The sequence below is a fragment of the Pipra filicauda genome, unplaced genomic scaffold (genome assembly GCF_003945595.2).
Source record: "Pipra filicauda isolate LSUMZ 115617 unplaced genomic scaffold, ASM394559v2 scaffold16_size7369187_pilon, whole genome shotgun sequence".
Lineage (NCBI taxonomy): Eukaryota > Metazoa > Chordata > Aves > Passeriformes > Pipridae > Pipra > Pipra filicauda.
Genome location: NW_024104207.1, coordinates 6049061 through 6069468, shown reverse-complemented (window position 1 = coordinate 6069468; position 20408 = coordinate 6049061). Strand labels below are relative to the sequence as shown.

General features: G+C 49.3%; 1 protein-coding gene across 5 annotated transcripts in view; it reads right to left on the bottom strand.

The window, feature by feature from the left end:
- GTF2IRD1 (GTF2I repeat domain containing 1) overlaps positions 1-20408 on the bottom strand; it is a 72281-nt gene that overhangs the window by 27105 nt on the left and 24768 nt on the right. For 4 of the 5 annotated variants that reach the window (XM_027749959.2, XM_027749955.2, XM_027749957.2 and 1 more), the window contains exons 3-13: positions 20171-20312; positions 17104-17250; positions 13245-13428; positions 11416-11726; positions 10892-10981; positions 9904-9987; positions 8332-8515; positions 7073-7098; positions 4266-4386; positions 1349-1386; positions 249-329 (exon numbers count right to left, since the gene is read on the bottom strand). In XM_027749959.2, coding sequence (XP_027605760.1) covers positions 249-329; positions 1349-1386; positions 4266-4386; positions 7073-7098; positions 8332-8515; positions 9904-9987; positions 10892-10981; positions 11416-11726; positions 13245-13428; positions 17104-17250; positions 20171-20312 — 1408 coding nt within the window. The remainder of the gene's footprint in view (positions 1-248; positions 330-1348; positions 1387-4265; positions 4387-7072; positions 7099-8331; positions 8516-9903; positions 9988-10891; positions 10982-11415; positions 11727-13244; positions 13429-17103; positions 17251-20170; positions 20313-20408) is intronic. The other variant, XM_027749960.2, reaches the window with a different exon arrangement.

Here is a 20408-nt window from a genome sequence, read left to right as displayed (position 1 = left end):
AAAGCAACAAAGGAGAGAGGTAAAAAACAACAAAGAACCCTAAAACACCTACCAATGCTCCCAGGAAATCTCAATATGCTCCTTAAAATGACTGTCAGCGAAGGAAGACTGTTGCACATGCACAAGGGAACCTTTTGTGCTGGGAGATACCCTGCTAATGCCTCTTCTCAAAGCAAAATGCCGAGACGTGATGCGGCAGCCCTGCCTGCGCAGCAGCCACTGCACACAGACGGTACCCCAGCAGCTACCTGGTACGGTGATCTGGATGATGTCCAGCTCGTCTGGTTCGATTTTGATCTGCCTGATCCCACCTAGCTCTCCTGAGGTACCTACGGGGAAAGGCAACGGAAGGCAGTCGCCAACAGGATCCAGTAATGCCATGTGTGCCCACCAATGCAGGGAAAGTGTGGCCGGCTGTGACGTCAATGCCAACTGAGCATCCCGCATCAACAAGGTTTTGGCAAAGTGGCCCAGTGGCATCAAGCCCACGGCATGGAGGTACCCAAAAGGACATCTGTAGGCATGGCTTCTGCAAACAGGTCAGCTGGCAGGAGCTGTTGGGGCCCTCGAAGTGGCCACTGGCCCTTGTTATATGCTTGTTTCCTGGCTTTCTTCACTTAAAATGAACCAAAGCCACCAACAGGCTTTGGTGGGGACACAGAGAAGCTGTCTCCAGTGAGCGCTTCTGGCATTTTTAATGCTCCCAAATGCCTGGAACATGCCCCTGTTATGAGAGGGCTGACGGCAGCTGCATCACACCAGGATGCGACCAGCTGAACCCCTGCAAAATTCAGCATGGTTTCAACCCCAGTGGATGGGAACCTATGCTAACAGGCTGCCCCAGGAAGAGGCTGCCCCAGGAGGAGGCTGCCCACAGTACTTAACCCGCTTCCTTTTATCTCAGGATAAACTTCCTCACTTAGGATGGGATGGATCCCCTCTGCAAGGGGGACACCAAGACAGCAAGGCTTGGTGTGCTGTTTCAACAGGTCAAAACTCCTAAATCTGGGGAAAAGCACTTCCTTATCATTTGTGGTGCTCAGAACACTGACACCTATGACTTCTAAGTGATGGCTTTCAAAGGAACTGAGACTGATGAATTCCTTTTGCTTTGCACTTAAGCACGTGCTTAAGCCTCATTATTTCAATTTACGCACTTTGACCTCCCCAGCTGGAGGGTCACACAGTAAGAGCCTTCATCTCTGCATCTATCGAATGGGGATAAAGTCATTAGAGAACTGTACTGTGCCGCAATCAGATGTCACACATCCAAGTTACTTTGCAGGCATCTTTCTCTAGTTTGTCCCCCAATATCACTGTTTGCAAGAGAAAATGAATTATTCCTCACCTGGTTCACAGCTTTCAGAAACACTACACTTCTCAGACCTGGAAAGGAAAGGCAGACAAGAGAGGTGGTCAAGGAACAAGAAAAGAGACAGCTTAAAAACACAGTGGTATGTGTAGAACCAATCCTGGCAGGAGGGGTGTAGGAATAGGTACCCCTTTTTGGAAGAATTTGTAACACAAAAACTAGAGCTTAATTAAATGTCGCTTAGGGAGACTTTTTGCCTAAGAAGAAACCCCTTTTTCAAGGATGGGGGAAGTGTTTCTTTCCCTCCTGTGTCCCAGAGAGGAAGCAGCAGTCTCTCTCTCTCTCTGGTCTGAGGAGTGATAAAGCCTCATGGTGTTACAGGATGTGACTGCCTGGAGGCTGGGGAAGGGAGGCCAGAGAAGATAAGAAGCCTGGAAAAGATCAGGAGGCATTACTTTCTCAGGCCCAGCGCTCTCACTGCTGGTGCAGAATATTCTTTGTGAGTTTCTTGGGTTCTTGCCTTTGAATAAACCTTTTTGAATTCTTTCCACTGCTTTAGCATTTTGGGGGAATACCTGCATGTATCTTACTTTACAAGGGGGAAAACCTGCCTTCCATCATAGAGGGCTGCAAGGGCTGAGGACAGGTCCTCAGGGTCACTGCACTCAAGGTCCCAATAGTGGCACGGCATCCATGATTGCAAGGAAAGCCATGGTCTGTGAGTTTCTCTGTGAATAAGCCCTGCTGCCAAACCCACCCTGGTCCTGCTACCCCACTGATGGCAGTCCTGCCTCTAGACACTCATGGATGGAACCACAGCAGAGAGCTCTGGAAAGCAAGAGACATTTTAAGCCTGAAACCTGGTTGGCTCCATCCCTTTGTGACAGAGAGGAGTGCATAAGGTATCATTACAATGTGGTTACTCATGGAGCTAAAGAGGGATAAAGGAAAAAACTCAATTGATTTGGTAAATATTTTTACTGCTCAAAGCCTTTTTTCCCCAAAAACTGGGCACTATCCCAATCTCCCATCTACAGTTAACTTCACATGCTCAGGAATTTACACAAGGTGTTCAGCATCCAAATGAGATTATTTAGCATTCTCAGGATGTGTATGCTTTCTGTCTCTCTCTTAAACAAGAACACAACCATGGCTCTTTGGCAGTAAGGAACCCAAGGAACCACTCTGGAAATGCACTTCTCCCCCAGTGCTGGTCCTTCATGGGGAAGAAAAACCCTTCTGAGCCAGTGCCATACCCCTATTGGCTTAGGAGTGATGTTCAAAACCACTTCTCACTCGCCTAAATCCACTCAGCAGTGTCAGCAGAACAAACCACAGAACAAACCAGGAGTATTCTTGAAATGTTCTTCCTAAATGTGGTATTGGTAGAAAGGATCACTGGTCTAGAAGGTGAGCCTTGGAAAGGGTTTTAAACTCTCCCGCTTCAGGTTAAAGTCAACCTTTTACCAGGGAAATTTGGGAGGAGGGCTTCCCTGGGGAGCACATTACCCCTCACAGTGTCCGGCCTTTCTCCTGGAGTATTGGGCACTGCCCTTTTCCTGGAGTAGGACTGATCTGAGTGGACCATTGCTATGGAAATGCTCCTACCAAGGCACAGAGGTTCCTCATTTGCAGGAAGAACAAAGTAAAATCTCCTGCAAACCCTCCTTTGAAGCTGAAGATACCCAGAAGGCTGGAGACGAATGCTAGTCCTGTGGACTTGGCAGGTCAGGAAGTCTCTGCCCTCCAAAGATGGAGATTTCAGTGCTGGGCACATTGCTGGGCTCACTTGTTGCCTGCCCTAGTGATGCGGGTTCCCCTGCCCAGAGCATGCACAGCTTAAGGGGTATGTGGCAGCCACATCCAAGGGGATAAACCTGAAACAGCACTGGGGAGAACCAGAGGAGACTCCAGCCCATCACAGGTTCATGTCAATGAAGAGCCAAGAAACGAGAGGAACCCAAGAGATGTCATGGAGGAGACAAGTCACCCTGTATCCCTGTCCTGACCTGCAGAACTTATCAACCCCATAGCACAGTCAGCAGCTCCAGCTGGTGGAGCTATCAGTGCTGGGCAGTGAGGCTTTGTGATGGAAAGGCTGAGGAGCACTTCTCACCCCATCCATGACTGAGCCAGCTGTGTGAAGCAAGGCCAGGAGAAGGCTCCTTGTCTTAGAGCAGTTTATACTGCTATAAACCGATACCCTGCCTCTCTTCTTCAAAGTGATTTTAAAGACTAAATTATACCTTGCTTCCACTGAAGCAAGAATGAAGGAATCTGGGGCTATACAGAGAAAAACACCTCCTGGATCTCCTAGTCTGGGCTGGAAAGCTGTATGCTATGCGCTATATGTTCCACAGGCACTGCCAGCACAGACTTGTCTAGCTCGTGGCATGACTGCAACAGAAACAGGTACTCTTATAAAAAGCTTCCTGCTCTGCTGAACTCTATAACCCAGTCTTTATTAAATCTACTCTTAGTCTCCCTGTGAGCTTTATAAGCAAGCAACACTTAATTAGCAGGATGCTGTTATGGTGTGGGCTGAGGGTGAATCCTTAGGTCATGTTTTAACACCAGAGGGCTCCAACAGATAATCCCAGCCTGCCCAGGCACGGCACCGATTTTATTGGTTTTGTTCAAAATCAATGATTCCAAATTTTTGGCTTGCAAAAGGACAGGGCTGCTTGGCCTCCTCCTGTGCTGGCTAGCTGTACCATTACAGTGGGATTTTAAGAAGGCAGGAAAGCAACAACAATTCATCATCACTCACCTTCCCACCATGGACCTACATGGACCTGATGCTGCAGCTTACTGAATTACATCCATGGCAACCTCCTGCATGCATTGCACACTGCTGATGGATACAGCAGTAACCTGCTGTGCACACTAACACTCCCCAAATAGCTCTGAGGAATGTCACTTGGCAGGGGACAGGGACAGAAGCCTCACTTACCTGCTGTTGGCCTGAGAGGTCCCCGCCAGGTCCAGCACAGCCCCGCGGTGTGGCTCAGGGGAAATCTCCCGGGGGGGGCTGGAAGGTTCCAGTTTGGTTGGATCTTTGGTAAATTTGCTTCCTGGTGCCAAGTGCGCATGGCAGGTTTGGGGAGGAAAAGTAAAAACAGAATTAGCAACTGGAGATGTCAATGATGCAGCTTGGTCCCCTCCTAGTCCCAGAGTTGAGGTCAGAGTGGGAGGCAGGTTTTCAAGTGTCACCTGCTTGCAAAGAGACAGGTGTAGATTTAATTTGGTTTACATGTTAAAATAATAGCAAGACACTTGCTTAAACCTCTGCATTAACTATGTGTGTGCTGAGAAGCCCTGCCAGGGTTGAGCATCTCCCGAAAGGGCTAGCTGCCAGGACAAGGTTCCAAGAGGTAGGGACTAGGGTCAGAAAACTCAGGGCTATGGACCAGTACTGTAGGAACTAACTTCTAATTGGGGACAGCCCTGTTCCAAGGAAGGAGATGGGCTGCACTGGATAGGAGCTTGGCAAAACCCAGAGTATCAGTGATACAGGTAGCCCTGTCCTGCAGCTCCAAGCCCCACAGGCAGTGACACCAAGAGGAATGAAAGCATCCCATCACCATGAAAAACCTCCTCTCTCCCTTCCCTGTTCCTCAGCAGCCTGAAAGAAGCTGAAATGAAGCCTCGGCAATGACCTTGGAGATGAAAAGAGTAATCTGAAGGCAGGGTAGGAAATGCAATAAGGCAGGGAAGGTGAGCAAAGAGCTGAAGGATGAGGGCTGGGGGAAGGAGAGAATGAGATCGCACTGTGAGGCTGCAGAAACCACAGAGGTGTCTTGTTAAACAGCTGCTGCCAAAGGCCCTTTGCTGGTCTCAAAGCACCATTGCAATATCCCCACCCTTCTAAAACATATCTCATCCATGGCAATGTGAACCTCTGTCCCTTTGGTTCCTGCCTGCCAGGAAGGGCAGGGCTCTGGCAATGGGACCAGCAGCAATATAGAGCCTTAAAGACACTATTTATCTACCGACAGTCCAAAGGGCTCCTTTTAATTTGTGCTTTCTATGGACCAAATCTTGTTCTTCCAGCAGCGGAGCCTGTCTGAAGCTGCTACCCCAGGGGAGGAGCAAAAATAGTCTTCCAAGCAGTAGTGGGTATTTTAATGAAAGGGCGAGCAAAACTGTATGGGGAATCTTTGAGATACTTTGCACTTGGCAACTTAAAATACAGCTCCACTCAGAAAATAGCATCTCTGCAGAAATGGCACCTCCTGACTCAGCAGATGCTTTTTTTTTTGCACAGGCTGATGTGCTGATGCAAACCACAAAAAGACAGGTTTAATGGGTTTTGCTTCTAGTAGCCCTGCAGGGACCAGAGAGATAACCTGCTACCCACCCCAGTTCTGCTGGGTTTGCTTCTTCGTTTCCTAATTTCTACTTGCAGCTCCCTGCGATGTAACCCCTGAGCTCACAGCACAGTGCTCTCCATCAGCAGCTCCTGAGCCGATGTACAGATGTACTTGATGCCTCCCCCAGATACTGTGCAGCCATTATGCAAGGAAAACCCAAGCATCCCAAGACACAGTTCAGTGTGCCATCCCTTGGGGATGGGTTAAAGCTTAAAGAAATCCTTTTCCTGAGAAAAAAAAGCCATTAATTACTTTAGACAAAGAACCCCCTAATGCAGGTGGGGACCCCTTCAGGCTCTGCCGGAGGTCCCCTTTAGGTGGCTTCAGCATCATCGTGCCCAGGGAGCAATGTTAGGGCTGGGGCTGCCACGGGACCAGAGCAATAATTTGGCTGGCAGAGATATCTGAGAAGGTGTCTGGAGAGCTGCGAGTGTGTGTGTGGTTGGCAGCTCAGAGAAAAAAAACAAAACAATACCCCAACACCTCAAGTCTTTACTTGTGAGCCAAGCCCAGGTGATTCAGGAGCAGGGCTGGGCATGATAAATTTGGATGCAGTGCAGGTGTGTATGAGGGCGTGTGATGAGGGCACTGCTGGAGTGAGGGTTGAGTTGGACAGCACAGGTACCTGTTTTCTTGTATCTGCCAAGAAGTACTTATCATGGAATCACAGCATAGTTTGTGTTGGAAGGGACCCTCCATCTCATTCCAACTCCCTGTCATCGGCAGGGACACCTTCCACTAGACCAGGTTGCTTGCACTAGACCCCTGTTCAACCTTGGCCTTGGACACTTTCAGGGATAGCGTATCCTCAGCTTCTTTAGGCAACCTGTGCCAGGGCCTCACCACCCTCACAGTAAAGACTTAATCTGGCCTCTCCAGCTCAGAGAAAAAGGAGTGAAAACACAGAGCAGAGAAAGTCAAAGAACTCCCTCATCAGGGTTTTGTCACTGAAAAAATGGACTTTTGTTATTTTTCTTTTAAAAACAGTCAGCAGCTGGATGATGCTAGCACTTCCCAGACAAAAAAAGATAATAATTTACCAGTGAGGAACACGGCAATGATTTTCTTGAAAGCACAGAAACATGCTGTGTGCTGCCTGTACTGCAACTCAGCCTGGTGCAGGGAGCCAGCCCAGCCTCACAAACCAGGAATTCTCGCTTAAACCTTCAAAACTCAATTTTTAAGGGGAGCACAGAGCTTGCACCAATCCCAGGCAAAAGAAATCTCAGCATGTCCTGGTGTAGGGCACAGACAAGGCTTCTTCTCACTGAGCATAACTGCATGTGTCCTGCACTTCTGTTGCTTACAGATGACATTATTTCAACTCTGCTTTCTGGATAATAGTTCAATTTTGCGGGCAATAAATCAAAGGACATGGAGAACGTACCTGTAAAAATTCTCTCATCGAACATCCTAGGAGAAAGGGAAAAAAAAAGGATTAGGTGCTTCTAATGACTGAATTGGAGGTTTTATCAATGAACGGCATTAAACCAAGTCAAAATAGTGGTTTTATTAATTCTCTAAAAAAAGAGAATGAATTTTTCAGCTTAAAAAAAAAGCCTTCTAGCCTGTTGTGCAACCAAGCAACCTTACAGCATATGTTTTTTAACTAAAGCACCTCTAAATCTGCTTATAAATCATTCACTTAATTTAATTAACTTATTAAATGAGGCTGCTATAGGCTGGCTTTACCAAAAGAGAGAGCAGGACCAAAGTAGCTGCTGGACCTTCACTTCCCAAGACAGACCATCGACCAGATGTCATCTGTCTCCTGAATATCATATTTTGGTGCTACCCACAACTTTGCTTATGGGAGCAAAGTGTATCCGGGGCCATATCCCAGGGCCTGATCCAGACTGGTGCAGCCTGAGCAGGGTGGGAAAAAGTGGCTCCTCTAGCAGCTGACATATGGAAAGCTAATTCCTCTTAGGATGCCTGAGTTCCGTTGATGTTGGTGATTTTAGCGCCCTTGGGAGACTTATCTGGGATCTTTCTGTGCTATAGTTTCACACTTCTAGCAGGGAAACAATACAAGTGCTGCACCGGCAGGGACTAAATAATTAAATATATTATAAAGCAGATTTTCCTGATAGAGAAGCAAAGAGGGATTGCATGCCACAGACATAACTGAGAATGCATCCACTCCTCCTACTCTAGTGCAAATGCAGACACCAAGACACAGTGCCCATCCTCGTCACCAGATATAGAGGACGTGCACAAGTGATCAACAAAAAACAAGGTGGAGGGAATCCCTGTGCATCATGGATACAGATGTTCCTCCCCCCACCCAGGCACCACTTCCATCCACCAAATGCCATTGGAAAGGGTTGTGCTGTGATCGGAGGGTGCTGTAACAACCTGAAATGCTTGGGGTGGCACGAGCAATGTCTGGTGCCATCATCACTTAAAACAGGATGGCAGGGCTTGAGGGTGACCATGGTACAGCCAGACCTGTCACATCCTTACAAAAAGAGAGATGAAAACCAGAGGTTTGTGGGGGGAAAAGAGCTTTCAGCTCTTTTCCATGAAAAAGGGTGAAATGAGTTTTGGGTGTCAAAACAAACCCTGTGAGCAACGGAGGGAACACAGCTCAAGTCCCCAGTACCCTCAAGCCATGCATTCCCCCTTGCCTTCCTCACCACCCACCTTTTGATAACAAAATGGATATTGTGCCTCTCCTCCAATATCCGCTTGAGTTTGGGGACACCATAGGTGCAAGGTCTTTTGAAGGGTATTTTGTCCGGGATGCCGATGATCTCCACTGCCTCAGGGTCACAGGCAATCTTCCGGTATGGGACGGGGACCATGTGGTCTAACCCCAAGGCTTCAGCTGAAAGGTGAACACATGGTTTTTATTTACACAAGCACTTTTTCTTTTACAGATGCTAAAATGAAGGTGTAAAGGCTTGAACTCAAGCACAGCAAGTGTCTTCTGTCCTCTTCTTTGCTTGTCCCAGAAGGTGAGCCCCAGGAGCAGATCTCCCATGCCAAATGGGACAACAGGAGAGAAAGCAGCAGTAAACACAGCTAATTGTGTCCTCCAAAACTCCCAAACATGCCCAGTGATGCTCAAACCAACGGTGAGCCACATGCCATCCCCAAACTCCCTGTAACCCACCACAGCAGATTTGTGAGCTCTATGCCTCACGAGTTGCATAGCACATGGAATCATAACATTGTTAAGGCTGGAAAAACCCTCTAAGATCGATTCCAACTGTTAACCCAGCACTGCCCTGCTCACCACCAAACCATGTCCCCAAGTGCCACATCTACACATTTTTTGAACATTTCAAGGAATGGTGACTCCACCACTGCCCTGGGCAGCCTCTTCCAGTGCCTGACGACCCTTTCAGGGAAGAAATTTTCCCCAATATCCAGTCTAAACCTTCTCTGAAGCAATTTGAAGCCACTTTCTCTAAATCTGTCACTTGTTACCCAGGAGTAGAGGCCAATCCCCACCTGGCTACAATCTCCTTCAGGTAATTGTAGAGAGCGAGAAGACCTCCCTTGAGCCTCCTTTTCCCCATGCTGAGCCCCCCTCAGCTGCTCCTCATCAGACTTGTGCTCCAGACCCTTCCCCAGCTCTGTTACTCTTTGTACACACTCAAGCACCACATATATTGATCATAAGTTAAAGGGCTCACCTCAAGCCCATATATAACTCACAGGTGACACATGAATTACATGAATTACACAGACTGATGGGGATGGCACAGGCGAAGAGCCAGCCCATCAACCCATTCCCAAACTATTTCCCAAGCTTCCAGCTGCCCAAATGCCCAGTAGCTACCCTTGAAGCGCTGCCCATTGCAAAGGGAGCACCAATGACATCTGTAAGCCATGCAGATGGAAAAAAGAGCAGCTGCAATAACAATCACCTTCTTTTTACCTGCCATGTTAATGTGAAAGGGCTACATGTCACCACTTCCGGTGCCCCGGGTGCTCTGATCTGGCATGCCACACTCACAGCCAGAGATGCTTTACAGCCCAGTGATAAATTCCTCGGCAGCAGAGGGGGTGTTTCCAAATGGAAATATTGACATAACCTTCAGCAGACACCCAAAGACTGGAAGCTGCTGAGCTAAATGTGTTAGGAAGAGCAGGGAGCTCTAGCATATGGCTTCTGCTGCTGTGTTAGGGAACAAAAATGATTGCTATATAATGATATGCAATCCACAAGCGCTGCAGATGCATAATGGGACATTAACTCCTACTCACCATATCTGCTGTTAAACAGAATTTGCACGCACTCCCTAAGGGTGTTGATATCTTCAGTTTCTTTTATAAAACTGTCCCACTTATCTATCAAAACAAAATACAAGAAATAAGAAACTTCCATATGGTTCATACACAGCAGATGCACTTTTCTCCCACAAAGTGCTGGGAAGCACGAACAAGACTTTGCTGCTTTAAAAATTATTTCCCTCTTCCTGAGCAGATTTTGCCAGGCTGGGCTTTCTCAGCCCCAAGCACCCTCCAGAGCACGTGCAAAAAGCAAATTACTAAGAAATGACCCCACAAAATTTCTAAACCCTGCAATGAAAGACCCTCTGGGACAGAGCCAACTCCACCTGGAATGAACCTTTGAAAGGAACAGCCATTTCACACTGGAGCTTTTCAATCTCCTCCTCTTTCCCAGCTTTCCCACCCATGTTTTTTTCTCCTCTTTAAGGCAGGCAGGTGAGGGTTTTGATGGAAACACGTCAGCATTTTTAGGCTGCATTTTCCTTGGGTGGAGTGGAGGTGGGGAAATGGCAGAGTCTCCTCCCCACTGCTGATCCCTGCAGGCACCGCTGCAGAATCACACTGGGATTAGTGAGGTTTAGTTATTTTGAAATAACGCCAAGTTCTCAGCAGGTATGTGCTGTTTGCAGCTGGGGCAAACAGCCTCTCCCAAAGCCATGCCTTCCTGCGCAGGAAGCAGAGATGGGAATTCCCACCCAGCCAGCAGTGCTCAACAACCACTGGCAGCATCTTGGAGACGGCAAGGATGGACCTGAGCAGAGATGAAGGTTTGGGCTGCAATGTGAGATGTTGCATCAAGGAAAGGGAAAAAAATTCCCTCCTGCATCATCTCCAGCATTGCCAAGTCCTTGCAGAGCATGCAGTCCCTGCAGGGCTACGAGACTGCTGGGGAGAGATGAGAGGAAACCTTTCCCTAAGAGATGGCTGCCGACTGCCTCCAACGCTAGAGCACAACACAGACCTGTCTTGTCGTGTACGATGGAGAAGAGGATGCGCTTGGATGAGTGCACATTCTGGATGAGGGGACCTCCGGAGACCGATGATTTCTGTCCTGGACAAGAGGGGAGACAAGGAGAAAGGGCTGATGAGAGCCTGACCAATGCTCCAGGCATCCCAACAAGACTCCGGGTGCTGACCCCCGCCAGTGACACTGACCTAACTCTTCTCTCTCTCCTCCATGCACCCTGGCCTGTGACTCCCGGTGTGATGCTGACCAGACCGACCCTTCCCATCCCCATTCCAGCTGTCCTTCTACCTGGTAGTGCAGCACCCAGCATTTTGGAGCAAAAATAGAGGTGTGCCCCGTTGGCACTTTGCAGCCGCCCAGGGAAGGGCTGGGGCAGTGCAGCATGGCAGGGGCTCCACTCATCTTCATTCGGGCCAAACTCATCTGAGGACCACCAAAACACCCAGCCTGTCCCCTGCCAGTGCCCGGGGTGGGCTGTGCACAGGGCCCTCATCTTAGAGCAAACTCTAGGCTATTACCACAGCAGTCGCTGTACTCCTGTGAGGAAGGCACCTTCAGCTCTCCTGCCGGCCGGGCCAGCAGAGCCTCGCCCACCGCGGTCGGCCCAGGCAGCCCCGAGGACACCTCCTGCTTGAGGTCAACGGCGACAGGAGTGGGCAGCGAGACGCTGTATAGGAAGTTGGTGACAGCAATGGCGGAGGGGGTGTCCTGGGTGGCAGGCTTGGCCATGGGGCCGTTGGCACCGGAGTCTCGGCTGCCCTTGGAGGCGAGGGAGGAACAAGTTAACTCAACGCTGGGGTTGGGCTCTCGGCTGGGCTCATCTGCTGGCCTGAGGGGAAGGAAGGGAGAAGAGGAGGGAAAACAGGTTCCTTTGGGCCCAAGGCACTGCTAAGCCTCAACAAGCAAGGATGTGGAGGGGGAAGGAGAGCCATGCCCAGGAGGGTGAAACATGCTGCATCACTGGCTGCCAGGCTCCTTGTCGAGGAGGGCCATGAAGACAATTAGAGGGCTGGAGCACCTCTCCTATTTGGAAAGGTTGAGAGAGTTGAGATTGTTCAGCTTGGACAAGAGAAGGCTCTGGGGAGAACTTACTGCAGCCTTCCACTACCTAAAGGTACTGGAGAGCTAGAGAGGGACTTTTGACAAGAGCAGGGAGTGACAGGACAACAAGGAATGGCTTCAAACTGAAAAGAGTAGGTTTAGATTAGATAGTAGGAAGAAAATCTTCCTTGTGAGGGTGGTGGTACAGGTTGCCCAGAGAAGCCGTGGCTGCCCCATCCTTGGAAGTGTTCAATGTCAGGTTGGACAGGGCTTGGAGCAACCTGGTCTAGTGGAAGGTGTCCCTGAGGGGGTTGGAACAAGACGGTCTTTAAGATCCCTTCCAACCCAAGCCAGTCTATGGATCTATTCTAGTTCTGTTCTATGATTTAGAAGTTACATCCATCACCCAACCTCCAGAGCATCTTCAGGCACCTGGACCGTTCTTGTCTTCTTTCAGTGGATCTGGTTGGTCTTATGGTGGTTCAAAGTGTTTGTATTAGCTAAGGCAAAGCTGTTCAGCTTCATGCCTGATGCATTTAAGAGGTAAAACCTTGTGCGACCACAACCACTTGGCTATATTGCCTGTGCCAGCACCCATGGCATGTTCAAAGGGGACCTCAGTCAGCCCAGGGATGAGCTACAGACCAAGGAAATACAAGCGCTCCACATGAGACAGGCAGCCACGAGCTCGCAGACACCTCAAATTCTGTGTGTCCTACTTTTAGCCGTCTCAGCCTGATTTTCCAGAAGTACCAAGCCTTCAGATGAGGTATTTGGTAGTGCTCAGCATTTCTCTAAATGGATCTGAGGTGCTGCCAGCCAGGCAAACACAAGGGAAATGAACCCAAAACGACCAAACCCCTTGTGTAAACGTGGCCAAAAGGGGGAGTTTGTCCTGTCGCAGTCTCCCACTTCCCTCTTCATCTGGCATTAAAAAACCCATTTCAGGCTGGGAAGACACTTGCAGCACTTACCCCAGAAACTCCTCTGGAGACAAGAAAAGCACTTAGCTTACTGCAGTGGAAATTTTGGCAGAGACATGTAAAACGATGCAGTTAATCTGCATGTTTGCATGCACTTAAAAGAAACAAGCCTGAAATGGTCTCGAGCCCCACGACATGAAAAAATCTCTGTGCAAGGCTGGGTTTGGCATGGACCCAGGTTTGTGTGTCTGGGAGAGAAGCTGGGACATAGGAGGGACTCTCTTGCCTGTGCCACACAAAATCTTCACCATCTGCCAGCATTGTAAGAGCCACTATCCCAAGGGCTTGCTGCTCTCTCACCACTTGGGGATCCCCAAAATTACCTTTTAAGCCTGAAGCGGATGCTGTGGCTGTGTTCTAGGATGGCCATCAGGGATTTCACATCGTACTCCATGGGTTTCTTAAAGCTGATCCCTTCAGGCAAGCCAGCAACTGCAAGTGAGCCCGGCTCTTTCAGGAACCTCTCGTACGGCAAAGGGACCACACTGCTCTTCCCCATGGCTTCACCTGGCGAGGGGGCAGAGTTACACACTGACAAACACCCCGCGCCCCCGACCACAGCTGAGCCAGGCTGCAGCAGTAAATGCAAGAGCAAGAAATAACAACAAAACCATTAGGAGAAGACCCATTCTTACCTCTGCACTTAGCATGCAAGGCACTCCAAGCCCTTTCTAAAAGCACTAATTAATAAAAAGCTCATAAAAGCCAAAAAGTCGATGTCTCATCATTCAGGTTGCACAGTAAAATCCTCGGCTAGGGTCATTTGGCACAAGCTGACTCCTGGGAGTTCCCAGCAATGTGCCAGTAAGGTACATGGCCACCAGCAAGCTGGGAGGGAGCTGAAAGCTGACAAAGAAGGCTGAAGGCCTCATGATGATTTTTATCTCATGTTTACTGAGATATTCTGGGAACCTTATTTTCAGTCAGTTTTCTTATTTTACCTCCTGAAAGAATGAGAAGTAGTTTGATTGCTGTTGCTGTCAAGCAGCTTTGATGCACTTTAACAGACAAGAAAAAAAACCCCCAATAATCTCCCTCCATCCCACCATTCACAGACAGCTTGGATATTGATCTGTTTGACCACACAATCACCTCCAGCAGCCCAGAACTGTCACCCCCTCCCCTCAACAATGGCCACAGAGTCCCCCCATGTCCCCATCACATGAGCCTGGCTCCATTTTACCTCTGACACCAAAATCTTCTCAAGGAGTTGGGTGCACAGTGCTTTCCCTTCCCTGGCAGCAAGAGATGACCAGCAAGCCTTGCCATTATAGAGGGATTTTCTAAATGAGCTAAAGAGCCCACGTGCCCAAACCACGGCTGTTTATGGTGCTCTTCAGGCAGGACACTGTCAGAAAAACAGTCCCCTCTGAAGGGTTCCAAGAAATGGCCAAAACCTTCAAGCTGCTCTCTGTGGAAGAATTATTTTGGAAATCAACCCAAGCCACTGCAAGCAATAAACTTGGTGCTGAAAGCATGAAGCAGAAGAAACAGCCATGAAGGAATGAGACTGGTCTGGCAACGCAGTATCCAGATGCAGAACATCTGGCAGCATGGCACAGTGTCTGCACCTTTGTCTCCAGGTTGAGGGACAGGCAGAGAAGAGTACTGGACATTTAAGTTACTGTGGGATTTTATACTGTGGATTTTCTTTTAAATATTTTCTTTTTTCTCTCCTCTTAAAAAAAACCCAACCCCCACACCTAAATATCTTACAGAAACCCTGTAAATCTTGTGACACTGTCAGCAAGTCCTTATTAAAAGTGGCTTCTTCAACATGTTCTTTGAAGGAACACATGATAACTAACAGTGTGCAACTTGCACGAGCCATCAAGGTTCCTTATACATGGGATGGATAATATTTTAATTAAGCCAATAACTTAAGTTTCAAAGTGAGCCTTTGAACGACACTGCGAGTTCACTTTCTGCAAGCTGACAGTTTCTCTGTCCCGAACTGCTGGCTCTAGCAGTTCTCCACCTCCCTCAATCACCTCTCTTTGTGATGAGGAAAAGCTCCTGATGCCTACAGTGTCTCCTTATCAACCCAATGCCCAAGAACTCCCCAAACATATTTTAATGGGGAACATGTTACTGTCAAAGTGACCTTCACAAGCCTAGCACTGCCACACAGAGGCTTATAGTTTAGCTAAAGAGAGGCAATAATCATCATTAATGCCTGTTTAATAGAAGCCAGTGGTAATCAGTCATCCTGTTGGTTCAGAGATTACCTGGCTCTGGAGGGAACCTTTTTGATGGAGAATTTTCTAAGACTTTTTTGTTTCCAATCCCTGTTGATGGGAGGTGACTAAAAGGATAAAAAGCCCCCCGTAAGAACAGTAACTGTTAATTTCTCACAGTCCTCTCACTGTTGGAAACAGAGTCAGGCTTGGACATGTATTATTTCTCCACTCAATCAAGAGAGGCTCTTTCCAGTGGGAATGCTGGGAGTGCTAGGCAGGTTTCGCCACAGAGCAGCTCAAGAATGGAAACAGCTGATCCTACTGAAGCAGCAGCAAAGGCAGAATTACACCCAGTGCCAGAGCCAAAACCACTGGCTCAGGGATGCCTGACCTCCTCCTGCTATAGCAATGCTGGCCAACTTGGACTGGGGACCAGCTTGTCTCCATGCACCTCCACAGACCTCAACAAGGTAAAGAGCATTGCTAATCATCCTGATGGATGGGCTACCTGCCTGGTTTGTACACCCCATGCAAATGCATCCTGATCAAGCTTTTTGAATGCAATTATACATTTATGGTATGTCAGATTTTAGTAATTCTCATATTCCCAAGAGGACAGCAAATTTTGGCACTCTCTCAGCAGCAGACCTACAACTTAGAGAGGGGATCCACCAGCACAAAAACGTCCTCTGCATCCTATTCCCTTGTCTCTTCTGCATCATCCCTTCCCTCACACTTAGGCCCAGCCTTTGGAAGGCAGCAAGGGGATCTGATTGCCCCCTTAATGGGAATATTGCCTCCACATCCTTTGAATGGTTTCAGAAAACTTTAGTGACTGTCTCTCCCGGGGGGGAGGAAGGGATACCATCTCCCTTTTCTGTCTGTGAAGCCTGTGGCAGGTGTGACAGCCAGCAACAGCAACTCCTGCACGTGAGCCCAAGGTGGTTGGTGGTAGTTCCCATTATCCCCCTTCTGTCAAGTGGAAATGCCCAAACCCCACACACAGACCTGGGCAAGCCCCGCACCTTGGATTCAGGGAGACCTGTGCAGCCCTGGTAGGGCTCTACCAGGCTCTGAATCGCAGATGGTGATGGGGAGCTGCACCCAGGAAAGCCAAACACCCAGTTCTGCAGCTGATCCAGCCACATGGCCTGAACTCCCCCGAAACATCACAGTAGGTTAAAGCACACTGCTGAGCACCACGTGAAAATATTGACGCTTGTTGCCCTGTTTTCCTAAGCCAACCTTGCTTTTCCTTTCTCAAGCAGCACAGCCCTAGAGATGCTGTCAGAGGATGAGCTGGTAGCATGGCTGCTGCCTCCAGCCACTCCGTGGGGGCTCCAGTGGATCCTCCTGAGTGAGAAGAAGGCACTGCTGCTACTCAAGCCACCACAGATTGGGCCTGGAGGGAGCTCTGCAACCCACTGGGTTCCATATCAACAGCCATATGGTCATCTACATTTTAATTGCAGAAGGTTTATTGCCGGGGATGGAAGAGCACCAGCTTGTCTCTTGAAGCTGGGGCTGCAGGGCTACTTGCTAGAAAATCATCTTTTTTTCCTTCTAAATAGACTTGCCAGGGAAAGGGGGGAAGTGAGTCTGTAGAGTCCCAACACAGTGCTATGAAAAAGGTGCAATGGACGAGGCGTGAGGGATAAAGGTGTGCTTGGAAATCCCATCCCAGGGCATAGCAGAGGCTTCCCCTGGTCAGGGGCGACAAAGGATGCTCCCCCCAGCATGGGGATTTTTTTGGCCCAGTTTGGGGCACTGGAAAGTGAAGCAGCGGCCAAATCCCATGCAGCAATGCTAACCCTATGCAGGAGCAATCTAACCCTATGCAGGAGCACATCCCACCACACCACCCGTGCCAGGCACCTGCAGGCACTTCCTCTTGCTGGGGAGCTGGGCTGGCACTCAAAGCCACATCTGGTGGTGGCACTGGGCAGCTCAGAGAGCCCTGGGGGCAATCCATATCCCCAAAGGGAAGCATGAAGATTCTTACTATAAAGCACATCAAACACTTCCTCTACCATCTTCCTGAGGAGGTACACGTCTGATCCCTGGTCCGGGGAGATCCTGAGCACCCTTCGCCCACACTCCTTTGCCTTCTTCTGTGCCTCTGCGTCCTGCTCCTTCCTTTGCTGGATTCCTGCAGGGGGAGAGGAAAAAATGGGAGTCGCTGTAGTGAGAAAGGGCTCATGGGTGATGACTCTGGCTAAGGAGGTGGGTCCCCCGGGTCTCCCACCCACCCCAGACCCCCAACATGTCCCTCCCAGCAACCCCCGATGTGCAGGAGAAAGTGCTGGCATGGGCAGTGGTGCCAGCAGTGGGGTCCGTCATCCTGTGCCTGCCCCCCTCCTTTCCCTGGCTTTTCCCTTCAGTTGCACTGAAACTGTTGAGATTAATTAGGCAGCACACTTCTTTTCTCTGGTTTCAATCTGCTTAGCCTTCAATCTTGCAGCAAAAGAAAATCTGCCTTTCTTGGAGGCTTTTTTACCCTTCAGCATCATGTAGCTCAGTAATACCAGCTATTTCCTGCTAATTTCCCCCATTAAACCTCAAATAAAGCATATCTTTGGCAGTGACTTCCTTGCATCTCTAAATGCACAGAAAATTAAACACTATATAAGTGCATTATTGCTGTTCTATTCACAGTAATTCACAAGGGATTTTTGTTGGTGAAGGACTAATTCCTTCATCATCCTCGAAAGCCTCCTGCCAATGATTGGCCCTGCATGCCACCTGGGTGCTCGAGAAGGAGCTCATGAATCCTTCCTGTGGAAAAGGCCTGTGGCTACAATAGCACTGAAAAGGGACGGGTCAAGAGCCACGTGGGATACCCATAGAACTAGACATAAGAAAGTAGACAGCCACTATGCCACCCCTGGCAAGTTCCGCATGCCTCCCATGGCACAGCAAAACAGGTCCTGGAAAACTTTTTTGGGGGGTTTTACCACGGTGATGAAATGCATATATATCTGCACCCTCCAACTACTGCTTCTCCCACCAGCTGGGCATTAATGCTATTCTGCTGACATTAATCTGGATCACTGTCAGGTCCCTCCTGTGCACACGGAAAGGCTGAGCCAGAGGTTCAGATGAAGGAGGGTGTTCAAGTGAGGTCTATGCACCCAAGAGAGATAAGAGGCTTCTTACCTCTCCCAGCGATGTCTGCTTTAGATTAATTCAGATCTTTCTAAGAGGGCAGCAAGACCATAAATCAGAGGCACTTACAGGGATGCTTTCCACTGCGTGCCAGTTGTAAGAGCTTTATGGAGCTGAGTTGAGCCTGGACCATTTATAATTCAAGACGGAGTTATCACATTTCACCCTGTCTCCAGCATCAGCTGCTTCACCCAAACACCATCATCAAGATTTTGTGCTTTCAACCAGACACAGCTATTTCTTTTTGACAAAGGTGTAAATGAAACCAAAGAGACGGGAATCAGGATCTAGTGCCAGGTGCCTTGTCCCAGCAGAGCAATAAGTCACTGACCAGGATATATCACAGAATCAGAGAACAGTTTGGGTTGGAAGGGACCTTAAGGACCATCTTGTTCCAACCCCTTGCCATGGACAGGGACACTCTTCCACTAGATCAAGCCCCATCCAACCTGGCCTTGAACACTTCCAGGGATGGGGCAGCCACAGCTTCTCTGAGAAACCTGTGCCAGTGTCACACAACCCTCATAGGAAAGAATTTCTTCCTAACATCTAATCCAAATCTCTCCTCTTTTAGTTTAAAACCATTTCCCCTTGTTTTATCACTATCTGCCTATGAAAAAAGTCACTCTCCCTCTTTTTCGTAAGTCCCTTTTAGGTACTGGAAGGGGCTCTAAAGGGCTCCCAGACCCTTCTCTTCTCCATGTTGAACAACCCCAGTTCTCTCAGCCTGAGGGAGCTCCTTCCCATTGGCCATCCCACTGCTATTCACATCTTGTAGGTGGTGGGAAGGGGAGGCAGAGCTGCCCATGAACGTGGAAAACATCCCGCAAATGCCTCCTGCAGAATACAATGGAGGATAACTAATGGCATCTCTCCGGGTGCAAGTGGGATGCCCAGGGCAGCAGGACGAGGGGCAGAGCAGAGCCATGGCAGGGAGTTGCTCCTGTAGAGCTGTGCCGAGAACAAGCTGAGCAGTGACCCGGACAGCTTCACAGCACTGGTGTTGTCACCAGAGCAAACCCTTCCTGCACAATCTCTCCAACGGATTAAGCACCTATATGGTTTCTGTCAATACCATGTGTGTGCACACACAGCCGGGTCATTTCTCTCCAGTCACATCCCACCGTGGGCAGTGTATAGGAACAGATCTGAGTCTGGGGTCCCAGCACCATCAAAACCAGATTCTTTCCCAGCTCCTGTGTGGAGTAGGGAAAGCAGCAGCTGGCATGCCGGGGATGATGCTAACCAAGAAATGCAGGTCCCTGTTCACAGCACGGTTCCCACTTTCCCCTCAGCTCCCAGGCTGTTTTTGGGGAGCTGGCAGAGGCACAGAGCTGGGGCCTGCAAGACACAGGTATCCCTCAGATACTTGGTGAATCTGATCTAAGACTGGAGGGACACAGCACCTGCTCAAGGTATCCTGTCACCCCTGTTCATCCCTCAAAAATATAAGCAATTCCACAACCGACAGCTTCATCTACCAAATCCATCTGTTTTTCCAAAACCAGGAAAAAGGCCCAGGACCAAGAAAGCCTCTTGGCTCCTGGGGGATCACTTGGACAAACTATTTCTGCAAAGTCCTCCAAAAACACTCCAGCACTCCCGCAGCATTGCTGAAGGCTAACAGAGCCAGGGGAACAGAGCAACCATCCAGCCCTGTGCCACTTCGGGGATGCTTTTGGAGAGAAGAGCCAGGGCATACAGTGCCCTCCCTGGGAGGGGAGAAGCTCTGACCACAGTTCCCACCTGCCATCACTTCAACCACCACTCAGCCCCGTGGACAGACAGACAACATTGTGGTGCCCCCCAAACCACAATCACTTCGTGCATGGTGGGAGTCCCAGCTTGCAGAACTGAAGCACCCACCTTGGCATGGGAGAAGATCTCTGGCAGGGGATACTCACTGCAAAACTTCTGGAAGTCGGCCTGCAGCTCCTTGCGGGTGCTGAGGAAGACCCGTCCCTTTTCAGTGCCCACCACGAAGGCACTCTCCTCATGGACAGCGATGCAGGCCACCTCTGCGTTTAGCTTGGACAGCGCTGAGCACTGCGGGAGGCACCAAGTTAGTGCAGCACAGGACGGGAGAACATCCCTGCTTCCCAATCCTTGCCATTTCCCAGTGGGATTTTTTAGTTCCCATCA